At 40.4% G+C, this 17,209-nt stretch overlaps 1 protein-coding gene across 5 annotated transcripts in view; it reads right to left on the bottom strand.

Moving 5' to 3' along the window:
• The window catches only part of RASGEF1B (RasGEF domain family member 1B), a 620,736-nt gene that overhangs the window by 397,856 nt on the left and 205,671 nt on the right, over positions 1-17,209 (bottom strand). For 4 of the 5 annotated variants that reach the window (XM_009447655.5, XM_054682937.2, XM_054682934.2 and 1 more), the window contains exon 3: positions 5,773-5,826. In XM_009447655.5, the coding sequence (XP_009445930.2) occupies positions 5,773-5,826 (54 nt within the window). Of the gene's footprint in view, positions 1-1,074; positions 1,136-2,980; positions 3,144-5,772; positions 5,827-17,209 lie in introns of all 5 variants that reach the window. The other variant, XM_054682938.2, reaches the window with a different exon arrangement.

The raw sequence follows: 17,209 nt of genomic DNA, 5'->3' as shown, positions 1-17,209 counted from the left end.
TAAGTTTTAAGAGCTCTGGCTGAGGAGGAAGTCCCTTTAGATGATTGGGGGACCTTAGAATTTTATTTTTGGTTCACAGATTTGACATAAATGGATGTGTTTGTAGTTTATTTGTTTTCCAGAAAGTAACTTTCATAGTGTTTTGGAAAATGGAGTGGATATGGGAAACGTGGTATAAGAAAAGAGTGAGAAGGGAGTTGTTGGAAACTTCTAAAGGAGAGATGAGGAGGAAAGGGAAGAAATGACAGGAAGATCCCAGGAATGTTTCACAATGGAATTTACGGGATTTGACAGTTAGTTGGATGTGAGAAGTAAAAGAAAGGGAGAAACCAGGGATAATATTAAAGTATGGTGAAGCTGGCTGGGCGCGGTGTCTCACGCCTGTAATCCCAGCACTTTGGGAGGCTGAGGCGGGCGGATCACGAGGTCAAGAGATCGAGACCATCCTGGCTAACACGGTGAAACCCCGTCTCTACTAAAAATACAAAAAATTAGCCAGGTTGTGGTGGCAGGTGCCTGTAGTCCCAGCTACTCGGGAGCCTGAGGCAGGAGAATGGCGTGAACCCGGGAGGCGGAGCTTGCAGTGAGCCGAGATCGCGCCACTGCACTCCAGCCTGGGTGACAGAGCAAGACTCCGTCTCAAAAAAAAAAAGTGTGTTGAAGCCATTAACCAAGGTGGTGAATATAAGAGAAGAATGTTCAGAATGTAGAAAAAATTCATGTACATTGGACACGGTCTGTGGACCGTGGAAAAGACCTCTAGTTAGTCAGCAGCATGGATTCTTGGCTCAGAAGATATTTCATTATTTGTGACACAGACTCTAGAATAATTTTCTTAAGATAGATCTCATTTGAACAAACTAGATTGCCCAGAGATTGCTGATCATGTGAATGGTGCTATCCATATAAAATATTATGGGCGAGTAGCTGTAGACTAAATAAATACTGTGAAAATAGTGTAACTTGACATTAATAATATATTTACCAAAGTCCCTCTTGATTTTTCTGCCTATAAAACAGAAAAAATAGTATTTGTGTAAACAACTTTAAACATTTCTTTTTTAAACGTTCTACCTCATGAATGGATAACATAGTTGTGCAGACTCAGAAGAGGTTGAACAATAATCCCACTTCCCTGCAAAAAAAAAAAAAAAAAAAGATAAATTGATCAGAGTCATCTGATGGTATGGTCACATTTTGGCTCCCTGCTTCCATAACTCTTTCTTTTTTTTTTTTTTTTTTTTTTTTTTGAGATCGTGTCTCGTTCTGTCACCCAGGCTGGATTGCAGCAGCCCAATCTTGGCTCACTGCAACCTCTGCCTACTGGGTTCAAGCAATTCTCCTGCCTCAGCCTCCCGAGTAGCTGGGACTACAGGCACGTGCTACCACACCCTGCTAATTTTTTTCTATTTTTAGTAGAGACGGGGTTTCTCCGTGTTAGCCAGGATGGGCTCCATCTCCTGACCTCGTGATCTGCTCGCCTCGGCCTCCCAAAGTGCTGGGATTACAGGCATGAGCCACAGCACCCAGCCTTCCATATTAACACATGAATTCTATCCCTTCTTCCTTCCTTCCTATTGCAGGGCAAGATGTGTCCCTCCATCCAAGGGATAATTCCGTGCTTTAGGATCCAAAGTCTTCAATCCTTTCAATGATGTCACTCAGAGAATATTCCCCACCTTCTTTGTGGATCCTTACCCCTTTCCCTTCCTATTGTTTTCTTTCTTACAGCATTTAAACACACTCAAATGCCTCATTGTAAGATACCATATCTCAACCCATAACCCTACCCAACTACTCAATTCTCTCCTTCCTCTTGCAACAAAATTGCTTTTAGAAGACTCTATTTTACCATTTTTATTTCTTTATCCCTACTAAGTCCATCTTGCCCTGCAATAGGAAGGAAGGAAGAAGGGATAGAATTCATGTGAGTACGAATTGTCAAAGCAGGGAGACTTTTTATTTCTTTATCCCAGCTAAGTCCCAGTCCCACTACAATCTGGCTTCTGTGTCCCTCACTTCGATCTCAATAAAACCAAAAAGCCTATGGTATTAAGAAAGCCAATGGATACTTTTCAGTCTTTATTTTACTTAATCACTTAGCAACAGTTTTGATATTTACGACTACCTCTTCTTTTATAGATAATATTTTTATTGACTTGATTTCTCAGACATCACATTCTTCTGGTGTCTTCCAACCCCTGTGGCCTCTCAGTTTCCCTCTTCCCTCCAAAATCCATAGTCTTCTCCCAGCTCTTACATGTTAACTTTCCTCAAGACTCTTGAAAACCCTCCTCCTTTTCACCTTACACACCATCTCTGGGTAATCTCATCCATTCCCACTCTTATAATCATTCTCTCTATGCATATTCCTCTCATATCCATATATTCAGCTCAGAATGCTTTCCTCAATTATAAATCAAAATGTCCAGCTGTCTGCTAGTCATCCTTACTAGATCTTACACATACCACCAAAATGACATATACCATTGTGAACTCATCAACTTCTTCCCTAAATATGGTCCTCTGCTAGTGGTTCCTGTCTCAGAAAATAGCACCAATATTCTGACACTAGCCGATGTCAGAAATCTAAGAATTGTCCTTAGTTGCTTCCTTTCCCATAACCAAACTATCATATACTGTTGATTTTGAGAAATACTCAAATGTTTCTTGATTCCCCTCTGCCATTATTCTGATCCTGGCCACTATTATCTCTTGCCTAGATTATAGCAGTAGCCTTATAATTAGACTTCACATCTAAATCCTGCTTCTTCTGTCCTTCAGTAACCAAGTGATCTTAAAAATCATATCATGGCACATACACCGACTTTCCCAAATTCAAGCCCTTTAAAAATTTCTCATTACCCTGAGAATAATTTAAACTCTTAATATAGTTGTACCAGGACCACATTGCTCATCTTTTCCAATTCAAGTTGTCATTTTTCAGGCACTCTGAATTTTGTATCGTTCTCCCCCTCACCTGTAGACATTCACACCTGCTGTTCTGCCACCATGTTGTGCTCATGGAGCCAAATCTCATTCATTCTTTGGATCTCTGCTTGAACATCATTTCTTCAGGGAAATTTTCCCTGATGCCTTGATTAGGTTAGGTTCTCCTGGCATGGGATCCCATGAGCTCTCAACTTAAAAAAAATTATATCATCCATCACAATTTTGCTAATTACTTTATTAATATCTATAAGTTCTATGAGGGTAAAGATCATACATATGTGATTTGTTCATCATGATAGTCCAATGCATGTCACATAGCAGATGTTCTGTGAACACTTGTTAACTGATTAGATGGATAAAATTGAAGTCATAGAAACTGACTATGCTATGTTGATTTGTGCATGACATTGAACTGGGAGAAATAGTGCATAAGCCCAATAACAGAATTGGATAATTCAAAAAATTAATTGATCAAAAATTTTAAAAACCAATAGGAATAGCTAAATGTCCTATCTTCATATTCAAGGAATCATTTACATAAATATAAAAGAAAGTCCTGTTTTAACAGCAGCTCATGTGAAAATGCCTTAAGGCCACATACAAGACTTCAAACTTCACATAGCCAACAGAAAGATATGGCTCATAAGTAGAAACTGATGCCATCTTACACTGTAGTGGTGCTACACTTAAGAAAACCTATAGCTTGCCTTCACATCATAGCCCACACCTTATAATGTACCTGGCATACACCAGGTGTGTAAACAAAGCTTGTTGAATGTAGAGTGAGAAGTCCCGTGATGCTTTCTGCCAGACAGACCACATCTGGAGATGACACACAATTCTTGACATCAATAACAAAGATTGTGTGAGCCAAAAAAAAAAAAAAGGATAATCTTGTCTAGAAGCAATAATAATAATAGCTAATACAGCATTCACTATGTGTTGGGTAATTTTGTAATCATTTTATATGTATGAATTCTTATACTATATGAGATAGGCACAATTATTATGCCCATTTTACAGATGATAAAAGTAAGGAACCAGTAGGTTATACAATCAACCCAAAATCACATAAGTAGTGAGGAGCAGAGCCAGGTTTCAAAACCAGAAAACATGATCTCATAGTCCATGCTCTTGGAAATCAATCATATCAATGTCCCATTGAAATGAAAAAGGAAAATTGTTAGCCTGGAGATGGGGTAGAAAGGAGATTCAGAAAAACATATTAACTGGCTTCATACTTAAATATCTAGGAAGGAATCTAAAGGAGACAGCTATTGGCTCAGTAGAATAAAGAACTTGCTAACACTGTGGATTGTCTCCCTAGTGCACATTAGTGTGCCTGACACATAGGCTCACTGGGTTCCCTGACAATAGAATATTCAGTTAAGAGATAGAGGTCCATCTATAAATGATATCAGTGGCAGTCCCACCCCAGTAAAAAGGTGAGACTAGAAGTCCCATAGAAGTCCTTCTCATTCTCTAAGATCTATAATTCTTCTTTTTTTTTTTTTTTTTTTTTGAGACGGAGTCTCACTCACTCTGTCGTCCAGGCTGGAGTGCAGTGGTGCAATCTCAGCTCACTGCAACCTCCAACACCTGGGTTCAAGCAATTCTCCTGCCTCAGCCCCCCGAGTAGCTGGGATTACAGGCGCACGTCACCACACCTCGCTAATGTTTGTATTTTTTTGAATAGAGATGGGGTTTCACCATGTTGGTCAGGCTGGTCTTGAACTCCTGACCTCATGATCCGCCCACTTCGGCCTCCCAAAGTGCTGGGATTATAGGCATGAGCCACCACACCTAGCCAAGATCTATAATTCTAAAAATAATACATGGTCTTCATTCTCAGGCAGCATACAACTCAGTGCAGAGAACAAGACAAATATAGCATAATTCAGTGAAGATGGAGATGTAATAAAATAGATTTTAAAATTATCAAAATAATTAAATGAATGGTACTTAGAGCAGTAGGCCCTCACACCACCTTTAAAGGTAAGTAACTCTGCTACCTACTTCCATATCAAGCAACATTAGAAACAGAAGCAGCACAGCAGACAATGCCATAATATAAAATCTTAAGAAATGCCAAGGAATTATATATTATGCACAGGTCAACTCTATATGCAGCTGGTTTTCTGTATCAATAGATAGTGTCAAAGAATTTGAGTTGTTTGGACTATGAAGCCACTTCTCTTCCCCCCAAAAGGAGAATATCTAGCTAAATCTGAGATTAAACAGGTGGATAAATGTGACCCCTGGCCTGCAAAAGCCAGGAATTAGACACGAGACTATAGCAGGGAGTCTTCAAAGTTGATCTATCACAGGGATGTCTTCCATCAGATGCTAGTGAAGCTAATCCTTTTGCAAAGCATGACAACTTCTCAAGCTTGACTGTGGTGAATCCAAACCAGATTTTTATGCTATATGATCAGCTTTCAAAATACAAAATTATTTTTACATTATATTAGGTTTACATTTATTATATTTAAATTTACAAACAAAGATATAGAAGCCTGCAATGCAGTTTATACAGCATTCTCTGAACTCTCCTGATGCTCATCTGCCAGGATAAAGTATCAGATAATAGTGATATGTAAATATATGGAACCAGAGCTTCTCTATAACAAAATACTGTCAAATAATGGAGTTTCCCACATCCTTAAAGTAAACCATTCACATTTCCATCTCTAAAGAAAGAGAGCCATAATATTCCATCAGAACATCCTCACTGATATCACAGCTTTTCATTCAAATATCACCAACTCTGAAGCCTTTATTACTCTGACAGTATGCTGGAATTCTTGGATGCTGACTTACCTTTTTGCAGTCAGATAAGGACTTCTCACTGGCCAATGTGCTGAAAATGGTGGTCTACAAAATAGGAAGATGGAAAACACTTTAGAATTGTTAACATATAATGATAGTGACCATTCCACGTTCATTTCCAATCCAAGGTAGGCACTACCTTCTGTGTCCCCTACTGATTTCTGTGAATTTTAAAATGTGTCTGCCTTCACTATTCCCAAAGCTTCTCTACCCAAGCTGGAACGTTCATTATGGGCCAAGAACCATTCAGTGAGGTAAGGATTCTGTTATCTTCATTTTACAAACAAGGTAACGAACGCACAATTAGGTTAATTGCTATATACCTTGGACATAGTTAGGTCAGGAAGCAAAGCCATCTAACTCCAGAACCCACCTCCAAACACATATGATCTTCTGTCTTAAAGAGATATGTGCATAATGTTAGAGTCAGCTATGCCCAATCTTTCAAATGACAGCTGTTATGAGCCCACGTGGGAGAATGGAGCTTCTGCCTATGTAAGAGATTTGTGAGTCTGAACAATACCAGGGCTTGCTATCTCCTTTCTGCTATCTTTAATGCACTCACTCTCCCTGTAGTTGACTTCTCACACATTTGTATGTATACTTGCTTGGCCTGATGAACCACTCAAAAGGCACTGCAACATTCAAGGCTATATTGGGATTTACATGCAAGTATGTTCCCTTTGGACAATCCTATGAATAAATACATAGCTATGGTCAGCCATACAAACAGTATTGAGATTTTTTTCAGTAAACTTTTTTACATTTTCTTTAATTATAAAACTAATATTTATTCTTAATGAGTTAGTCTCTTTTATACCCTATCCTCCTGAGGTAACCCATAATACAAATTTGTATTCATCTTTCCACACTTTCTCTATTCCCACGCAAATATGTCTGCACATATTATATAGAAGTCTCGTTCTTATGATCATATCATCTTAATTAAGAATATATTATCAACATCTTTCCAGTTCAGCCCATGCAGATTAATTCATTCTTCTTAATACCTATATAACATGTCATAATATGAATATATCATAATTTTATGCTTTCCTTTATTGATCAACAGGTTTTGGTTCTTTCATTGTTGTTGTTTCTTGTTTTCTTTTGTTTGCTATTACAAAGTATGCTGCAATAAACATGCTTGTATATGGCTGGAAAATCTAGTGTATATAAACTGTCTCCTACTCTCTGCTATTTTAACATCATAAAAATATTTACCACCTCACCTAAGGTTTTGGTTTGCTTTGCTTTCTGTTTGTTTGTTTGTCTGTTTTGCAATAAGCATGTGAGAAAGCTAAGGATCTAAGTCAGCACATATTCTGGGTCAAAACAACATGCAATATTAAAGGACAGAAAAGACAGAATGTGAATACACATACAAAAGTGCATCTTTAATTTAAAAAATTAAGTTCAAGGTTTAGGTTAGATATAATCTCCAAGTTTGGTTTGCTGGCCATTTTTATTTCATTTGAGAGGGAAGGAATAAATGTTACTGGGAAAGTTTGAATTAAAAAGGGAAAACTGAAAGAAGGGAAGAATTCTGGTGGCAGAAGAAAAGAGGAAAGGCAAAAGACAAAAAGAAGGACAAAATGAAAAGTTCACAAAAAACAGGCACAAAAAGCAGAATTGTCAAAAAATTAAAAAAGAAGAAAATGGTTTCCATAGAGAAGCAGTCATCTTCACTCAAAGAGAATAAGGGCACGTGATGCATTCTAGTTACCAGGATCTATCCTGTTGACCTAATTTCAGCCCTGAAACACAGTAGCAGGTGGTGAAAGGACAGGTATAGCCCTGCAAATTTCATGTCCTCTTGCTCTTTGTGCTGCCAGGTATATCTTAGTTTCTCTCATTTCTGTATTACAATGGGGATGTAAGAAATAATATTCTTGCTGTCTGTTCAAAGATTAGGGCAGGACAGAGAGAAAAGCCAAAGAACCAGGCAGCATTCCACATGCTACCGTGAACTACCCCACCCACAATCTTCCCATCAGATGTTTTCCTTATGACTTGTCATCATCTTTACTCATTTGTACACATGAGCACTGTGCCATGAGAGAGGCCTCAGTGTTGATTCCCAGATTTCTGCTCCAAGAATGTAAAGACCCACTGAAACTTGGTCATTGCAGTAGTCCCATTACTAGCCCAGTGCTTGGCACAAAGAAGATAACCAATAAATATGAACTGAGTAGATGCAAAAGAAAATAACGTGGCAAAACTGCAGTCCTTATCCCAAAACATTTCTTTGGAAGCACTGTGCTGGAAAAGCAGCCTCACAGGAAACACTATTATAAAGTGAAGCTCAGGGATATAAGAAAGAAGAGAGATAAAAGACTTCTAAATAATGGCAAAATACACCTTATATTTAGCGTAAAGCTGTTGTCTATTATCTGCTTGGTTTGGCTAAACCAGGCTTTTTCAGTGAAGACCCTGTAAATGTTTTTGGACTAGATAACTCTTTGTTTTGAGGGCATGTGGGGACACACTGTGCACTGTAGGGGGTTCTGTAGCATGTGTGGCCTCTACCCACCAGATGCTACTGACAATCTCCACCTACCTCAGTCTTGACAAACAAAAATGTCTCCTGACATTGCTAAATGTTCTCTAGCGGGAAAAACTGCCCACATTTGAGAAAACTGGTCTAAACCCTAAAGGGGCTAGTTATAGAAATGATCCTGATTCCCTGGCTAATGCAACTAAAATTTTTTCCAGGAAATGCAAGTCTAGCGGTGAAAATTTCTCTGCTCAACCCTGAATTCAAGTTTCATTCTCTGTCTGAAATGGGACTCAGAACATAGGGAGGACCCACTCTCCAGCTACTGAAGAGTCCATGTGGGGGCAACTCAAGAGACCATAACTGCATTTTTAAGTAAGCTTTAAGATGCATGAGCACTGCCACCCTAGGGAGAGTAAATTAAGGAACATGTCTAAGAATTCAGACATTAGTGCCATAGCCCCAGGGGAAATGATCTTCAATTAAACAATACCAGTCAACCTTTGAGGACAGTCTCAAGTGACCAAAGAAACATGTTTGGAGGGAAATTTAGAGTCAGAGATGGGTGAAATTAGCTTCAGTAAAAAATATATATATACATAGGTAATTTTAAATGTTGCATTTGTAGAAAGGAAACACTTTAGCCAAATGGCAAACGTATGCAAAATCTCAAGACTTGGAATGAGTGTGAAAGAGGGGTGGCACGGGTCAATGAGAGTCCATCCCCTTACTTTAGCCATTTTCTAAGGGGAGTTTACGTAGACGCTTGGTCAGTCTCATTTCATTCTCCGCTTCAAAAGACTTTAACTGGCATTCCAGTTTACTAATTGCAGCTATTGTGAGTGACTTTGGGTGGGCTTTCTAAACCTTCCAATAACATGTTCACCTTAATTACTGAAAATGAAAGACTCAAAAAATGGTGACTTGGCCATGCTGTGACTTTCTTGATGATTGTATCAATATTTTTCTACTAAAAAGGAAACTCCTAATGGGTCACCTCCACCAAAGTTGGCATGATGCTGGGTTTGTCACAGGAGCACAAGCACAATAAAGCACAAGTGACTTTTTTAGAGCATTGACTTCTAACCTTGTTAGTGGGGTGACCAGCATGAAGTGAACAGTATTATACATGGACAGTTTTAGCAATTTCCCAAAAAGAATTTAGATAGGTGAGACTTCTCTTTTGACCATTTATAAACTAATGCCTGAAATCTCACTTATTAGAGCTCTGTTTTTAGCATAAGGCTTTGATTCATAATAGACAAACTCATGAGGGATGTTAAGATATGGGGGGGTTGTCATGGCAGAAGGGAAAATTGGACACTTCATGTATTATAGTTCATTGGTCTATTACATCTGAAAGGGAATGAGTTTATCAGATCCCTTCTAAAAGCATATTGTTATACCTTGGAGTTTTGGGGGGTTTTTTAAATAATTTCTTCTTTTTTTTTTTTTTTGAGACAGAGTCTCGTTCTGTCTCCCAGGCTGGAGTGCAGTGCCACGATCTTGGCTCACTGCAACCTCCGCCTCCTGGTTTCAAGCGATTCTTCTGCCTCAGCCTCCTGAGTAGCTGGGATTACAGGCACCCACCACCACACCCAGCTAGTTTTTGTATTTTTAGTAGAGATGGGTTTCGCCATGTTGGACAGGCTGGTCTCGAACTCCTGACCTCAGGTGATCTGCCTGCCTAGGCCTCCCCAAGTGCTGGGATTACAGGTGTGAGCCAACATACCCAGCTTGTTTTTTAAATAATTTCAAAAGCAGATTTTGATAGGAGAGAAATGAAGACTTAAGTCATGAGGATATTGGACGCTCATAGTGATGGTAAGCAATCTAAAGACACAGGTCACAGGTTAGGTTCCCTAAAAAGCACACTGTGAGATGGAAATTATGGAAATTAGCAAGCAGAAGCTTTATTAGGAAGTGTTCCTGAGATCACCACTTATAGGAGGATAGGGAAGGATGTGGGATAGAGAAGATAAAGAAGTTGGACCATGGTGCAGACTCAACAAAGATCTCATCCAACAAAATGGAGAGCTCAGAAGCAGGTTAAACTCATCCCAAGCTGGAGTGAGACAGAGGCCTGCCCTGGGAAGGCAGCGTGATCCTGGGCAACATGACTGTTTCCAGCCAAGGGCAATTTCCTGGGAGGACTGATAGCTGAGGGCAGTCAGCTGGCAGGACTCCTGGCAGCAGGGAGCTCTGTGCACAGCATTGCCAAGTCCACTACAATCTACTTTGACACACTTTTACCAAGGGCAGATCCTGGCTGTGGCTGATTGACTCTAGTTGAACATGACCCCATATTATAGTTAAAAGTTTGCTGGCCTTTTATGATAGAACCTTTGGACAGAAAAGCAAATTTGCTCAGGAGTCTAGGGCCTAATTCTTGTCCTTTCTTAACAGACCTCCTTGTGAGCTTAAAGTGGATCACTGGCCTTGGGGTCTTGAATTCTTCACTATGAAGTGAGGAAACCCGTATTCATTTCCTTTTAGGTCATGAGAGCCTTGGCCAATTTGAAGAAAGTGGACCTGATTTTATCAGACACATTGTTTGGAAATCAATGAGCATACTGCTTAGTTCTTTCTTCATCCTCTGATAAAAGAACATATCTGACTAAATAATATGGTCAGCTCCTGATTATCTACAGAGGGGAAGAGAATTTCACAGATGAATTTGGGTTCTCCAGAGAAACAGAACCAGTAGGATATATAGAGATATATAAGAGGAGATTTCTTATGAGAATTAGTTTGTGTGATCATGGCAGCTGAGGACTCCCACAATGTGCCATCTGCAGCCTGGAGACACAGGGAAGCCAGTGGTGTAATTCAGCCCCTGCCTGGAGGCCTGAGAACCCAGAGGAAGGGGGAGGGAGGCCACCAGCATAAGTCTGAAGGCCCAAGAATCAGGAGCTCCAATATCTGAGGGCTGGAGAAAATGGATGTCCAAGCCCAGACAGAAACGAATTCCACCTTCCTCTGCATTTGTGTTCTATTTGGGCCTTCAATGGATTGGATGATGCCCACCCACCTTGGTGAGGGCAGATCTTCACTCAGTCTTCTGATTCAAATGCTCATCTCTTCCAGAAACAACTTCACAGATATAGCTAGAAATAATGTTTTACCAGCTACCAGGGCATCCCTTAGCCCAGTTAAGGTGACATGTAAAGTTAACCATCACAACGGGTGATTCACAAAAGCGTAACATAAAATGCCTTTACATTTGACTTTGAGATACATTCGTGGTTAATTTAGAAGACCGGTACTCCAACATATCTTCCCTAAATTAACATTAATAACTGTTTGTAGAAATATTCCAAGTGGGCAGAAAGGGAAAACTGACCTAAAAGGAAAAGTGAACTGGGATTAAAAAAAAAAATGTCCCTAATAAGTCCTTAGACAGAGAGCCCGCAGATAGGAGATCAGTAATTGGTGGCTCATTTAGTCCAGCCTACAGAGAGAGACTTCCAGAAGGTATGTTGCTTACCCAATTCTCGCTGGTGGAAATGTTTTTGCAAAGTGATTGAGCACTGAAAAGAGACCTCATATATTCTAAAAATTAATTAATTTGTTTATTTTGAGATAGTCTCATTCTGTCACCCAGAAAGACGTGCAGTGGCTCAATCATGACTCACTGCAGCCTCGATTTCCTGAGCTCAAGCAATCCTCCCACCTCAGCCTCCCAAGTAGCTGGGACCAGAGGCATGCATCACCATGCCTGGCTAATTTTTTAAAAATTTTTTGTAGAGATGGAGTCTCACTATGTTGCCCAGGCTGGTCTCCAACTCCTGGGCCAAGTGATCCTCTCACCTCAGCCTCCCAAAGTGCTGAGCACTTTTGATTGCAGGTGTGAGCCACTACAACCAGCCAAATCCATATGTCCTATACTCGTTTTTCTAAGAGAGAGTTTACCTCTGAAAGTTATTACAATGCTGTTTATTCCCATTAAACTCAATTTAGAGAAAGAAACAGAAATAAATCTATTCTATCTCTACTGTGTCATTTTCTGTTATGTAATGCTTATAACTAAGATTTACATTTTTAAAACAGCAAACATCTGACACTTCATTAAATTGGAACAGTCATGTGCAAGAGAATTGCTTAAATATTGAATTATAAAATTAAGAAATTCAGAAATTGAATCTCTAAGATACTAATATTATGAAATTTTATTTCACGTATTACTTGTTCCTTTATGTATGTATGTACCTGTGTTTGGGTGTGTTTTTCACTCTCAGCCTGATACCACCAGACAGAGGCCAGGTAGGTTTGATGAATGTCAAATACAGTTGAAAGCTAACAGCCATTTAAAGGAATGATGTCTGCATAAAGCATCTCCATTTGATACCTTGCACCTCACAGACACAATGGATGATTTCTTACTCATTGGTAGATGTCAAGACTAGACCTATCACATTACTAACAATTTGGAAGTCTCTTACACTTAAATCAATGAGTCCCAAAGTGCACACTACTTGGATGCTTTCTTAGACAGTTTAGCCAGCCAATTCTAGGATTTCTAGACAAAGTATGAATTTCCATTAGGTCTTCATGCTTTAGTAGACTAGTATTGATAGATATACACTGGATACAGTGGTATTCCCTCCAGGCAAAGTATGGCATTCACATTTTTTTTTAAAAAACTGCATAATTATAAAACATCAGCCAAAGGAAAAAACATACCACCAAATAAATGATAAAATTACAGTGTTTTCTTGTAGTCCATGAATACTGAAAATTTCAATTAACCAAGTGAAAAGCCATTGAATGTGCCAGCAGGATTTATATCCCAGACTAATGACCATCATCTGCATCCTATTTAGCTAATGAAGGCTTGGAACACTTGTGGATAATTAAGGGAAAGCTGATGGGAGGAAATTCAGACTACTGAAAGATCAAATCTATTTGTGTGTGCATTTAAAACTAAACATATTTAATAGTTCACTCAATCAAGCCATAATATCTGTTCATCTGGGATAAGATAGATGCTCAGAAGTTAAGTAGCTTGGTTAGCTCCCCAAACTCCAAATTCATTCTTCCTTCATTCATTCAATATCCATCTATTGAATACCTACCATGTGCCTCTTCCCTCGTGAATCAACATGACAGTACCATGATCTGCCTAATGTTTTTCCCACAACTTCCCCTTTTCCACCTTCATTAAATGCACCGCTCTGGTTTTCACTTTACCCATGTAACTATTGTCCGGTTACCCATGTAACCTATTTACATGGGTAAAGTTACATGGTTTCACTTTACCCATGTAACTATATCATAACAGACGTGGCATGGCTGCAATCCAGGGGCATGATGGGAAACACAGGGTGTACAGCAAACTCCCGGGTTTTTTTTTCTCAGACCTGGCAGAGCAGGGGCAGGCCCCAGTCTAACAGATGGGTGTTCATGTGAGGAAGACTAAGGATGTTAGAAAAAAGACAAAAACCTGGTATCCAGAACAGGAACCAAGCTCAGAGCAGCTCTACTGAATTTCACAGAATAGTTTACCAGTCATCTCATCCAACTGTTATTTTCTCACTTAGGGAGCACCTTAAAATCCCCTCTCTGGACCCCTACCAAAATCCCTGATTCATTTGTGTTTAGCAAATATGGTGCTTCAAGAACCTACAATCCTAGGATCTTTTCCTATGCTGAAAAATGGCAAACATCGGTGGCAGGCATGTTGTGACAGCTCAATCTTAGGGGCACACATTTATGCCTACAGAACCCCTTCCATATGGGAAAGGAAGCTCAGGTGGAAAAACATCAGCACATCAGAGCCTACCCATATCCAGCTGGGCATAGCTGTAAGCCAACGGAGCTCAAACTTCAGAGGCATAAGAATCATCTGGAGAGCTTATTAAAACACAGATTGCTAAGCCCCTCCCCTGGAGGTTCCAACTTAGAAGGGATGGGGTGAGGCCAAAGGATTTGCATTTGTAACACATTTCTAGGTATAGCTGATGCTCCCAGTCCTGGAACCTTACTTTGAGAACCAGTAGTCTAGGCTATACCCAAAGCAAGTTAACGTCAATGATAACTATGCCTTTTACGACCTCACAAAAGAAGAAAATGTCTCTGGAATTTCCAGAGCATAATTTTAATTAGTAACAATCCTAATGATACCTCCTGACATTTATCATTCATATAATACTTTCCATGTCTAAAGCCCCTTGACACACTTTTTTTTTTTTTTTTTTTGAGATGGAGTCTTACTCTCGCCACCCAGGCTGGAGTGCAATGGTGCGATCTTGGCTTACTGCAACCTCCGCCTCCCGGGTTCCAGTGATTCTCCTGCCTCAGCATCCTGAGTAGCTGGGATTACAAGCCCCTACCACCATGCCAGGCTAATTTTTGTATTTTTAGTAGAGAAGGGGTTTCACCATGTTGCCCAGGGTGGTCTCAAACTCCTGACCTCAGGTGATCTGCCCACCTCGGCCTCCCAAAGTGCTGGGATTACAAATGTGAGCCACCGCGCCCGGCCAGACACACATTGTTAAACTTGGACTTCCAAACTATCCTATAAAGTAGTTATTAATCTTATTTTAGGACACTAAGAAACACAGAGATTAAGTGACTTGCCTAAATTTTCTTAACTAATAAGTACCCCTGACCCTGGCAAGGAGGTTCCTGCAAGACCAGCAGGACACTAAGCCCTGGGGCTAGCGGACGAGAAGCTGTCAAAACACATTTCACACACTTCACAACAGTGTTTGAATGTGGCCAATTAGTGCCAGGAGCAGAAAGCAGAGCAACAAAGAGCCTCAAAGAAGACACAACAAAAAGCAACATATTTGGACAAAAAGCACTGAATGGTGACGGGATCCATCCCACAAAGCTGCAGACCAAGTCTCTCTAAAGCCATCAACATTAATATAAAAAACCAGGCACAAGGCCTGTACTCAGGCTGTCACCCCAATGCTGGATATCCTAATCTGACACCGTAAATGCTACAAGGAAGAAGCGTTGAAAGAATTGTAGCAGAGAAGATAGTAGAACATTTCTATACATTTTGACTTTAAAAGAATAATAAGGGGCTGGGCGTGGTGGCTCATGCCTGTAATCCTGGCACTTTGGGAGGCCGAGGCAGGCGGATCACGAGGTCAGGAGTTCGAGACCACTCTGGCCAATATGGTGTAACCCCGTCTCTACTAAAAATACAAAAATTAGCCAGGCATTGTGGTGGGCACCTGTAGTCCCAGCTACTCAGTAGGCTGAGGCAGAAGAATCGCTTGAACCCAGGAGGCAGAGGTTGCAGTGAGCCGAGATCGTACCACTGCACTCCAGCCTGAGTGACAGAGCGAGACTCCGTCTCAAAGAAAAAAAAAAAAAAAGGAATGGTAAGGAAACTCTATACTGGAACTGGAAGCCATTATCTTAAGTGAAATGACTCAGTAACGTAAAGCCAAAAACTACATATTATCACTTATAAGTGGGAGCTAAACAATGTGTACACACGGACATACAGAGTGGAATAATAGACACTGGAGACTCCAAAAGGTGCGAGGGAGTGGGGGAGGGTGGAGGGGGCTAAAGGATGAAATACTACCTATTGGTACAATGTACACTATTTGGGTGATGGGTACATAATAAAACCCCAGACTTCACCACTGTGCAATATATCCACACAAGAAAACTGCACTTGTACCCCCTAAATCTATAAAAATTAAAATTCAATGTATATTAGCATCTATAATTTTTGAGTCACAGCTGTTGTACATTAAATAATAGGCACTGTCAATGATTTCCAAATATTATTACTCAATATTTAGGAATTTAAATCTTTAAGATCCCTTCAAATTTCCACTGTACTTTATATAAACCCCTTTTACAAAACTCACCACAGGTGAGTTATCTTGTGCATTGCACTGTAAGCTCACCAGGACCAGAGACCAACTGTTAGTCATCTTTCTACCCTATACATGAGCACAGTGTTGGGCATAAGAATGAGAACACAGCAGGGATGTTATAAATATTTGTCAAATATATAGTGAATAGGGCAAGGGAGGCAAGAGGAAGGAGAAAGCGAGAAGGGGAAAGGAGGAACAGAGGGAGGAAGGCAGGAAAAGACAAATGATAAATGATAACAAGGGGACAACACGCTACTGTGGAAAGAGTCTTATGAGTTGAATTGTGTCCCCTAAAAAGAGATGTCGATGTCCTAATCCCTGGTACCTGTGAATGTGACCTTATTTAGAAATAGGATCTTGGCAGATGACCCAGTTAAGATGAAGTAATTAGAGTGAGTGCTAAGCCAATAACACTGGCATCCTTACAAAAAGGGGGAATTTGAAGACAGACACACACAGAGGGAAAATGAGGTGAAGACAACCATGTGAGGACAGAAGCAGAGATTGGACAGATGCACCTACAAACAAAGAAGGCCAAGGATTGTGGCCACACCAGGAGCCAGGACAAGGTAAGAAAGAATTCTGCCCAGGGTCTCAGAGAAAGCCCATCCCTGCTGGCATCTTGAATTTTGGACATTTAGATCCCAGAACCATGAGACGATAAGTTTCTGGTATTTTAAGCCACCCAGTTTGTAGTACATTTTCCAGCAGTCCAGGCTGGGTGCAGTGGCTCATGCCTGTAATCCCAGCACTTTGGGAGGCTGAGGTGGGCCGATTACTTGAGGTCAGGAGTTTGAGACCAGCCTGGCCAACATGGTAAAACCCTGTCTCTACTAAAAATACAAAAATTAGCCAGGCTTCATGGTAGGCACCTGTAATCCCAGATACTCGGGAGGCTGAGGTAGGAGAATTGCTTGAACCCAGGAGGCAGAGGTTGCAGTGAGCCAAAATCATGCCACCGTACTCTAGCCTGGGCAACACGGCGAGAGTCAATCAAAAACAAACGAACAAAATAGCCAGGCACAGTGGCACACACGTGTAATCCCAGCACTTTGGGAGGCCAAGACGGGTGGATCACCTGAGA

Source organism: Pan troglodytes, chromosome 3 (assembly GCF_028858775.2).
Source record: "Pan troglodytes isolate AG18354 chromosome 3, NHGRI_mPanTro3-v2.0_pri, whole genome shotgun sequence".
NCBI lineage: Eukaryota > Metazoa > Chordata > Mammalia > Primates > Hominidae > Pan > Pan troglodytes.
The sequence above is the reverse complement of the archived record's forward strand: the minus strand, read 5'-3'. Positions and strand labels throughout refer to the sequence as shown.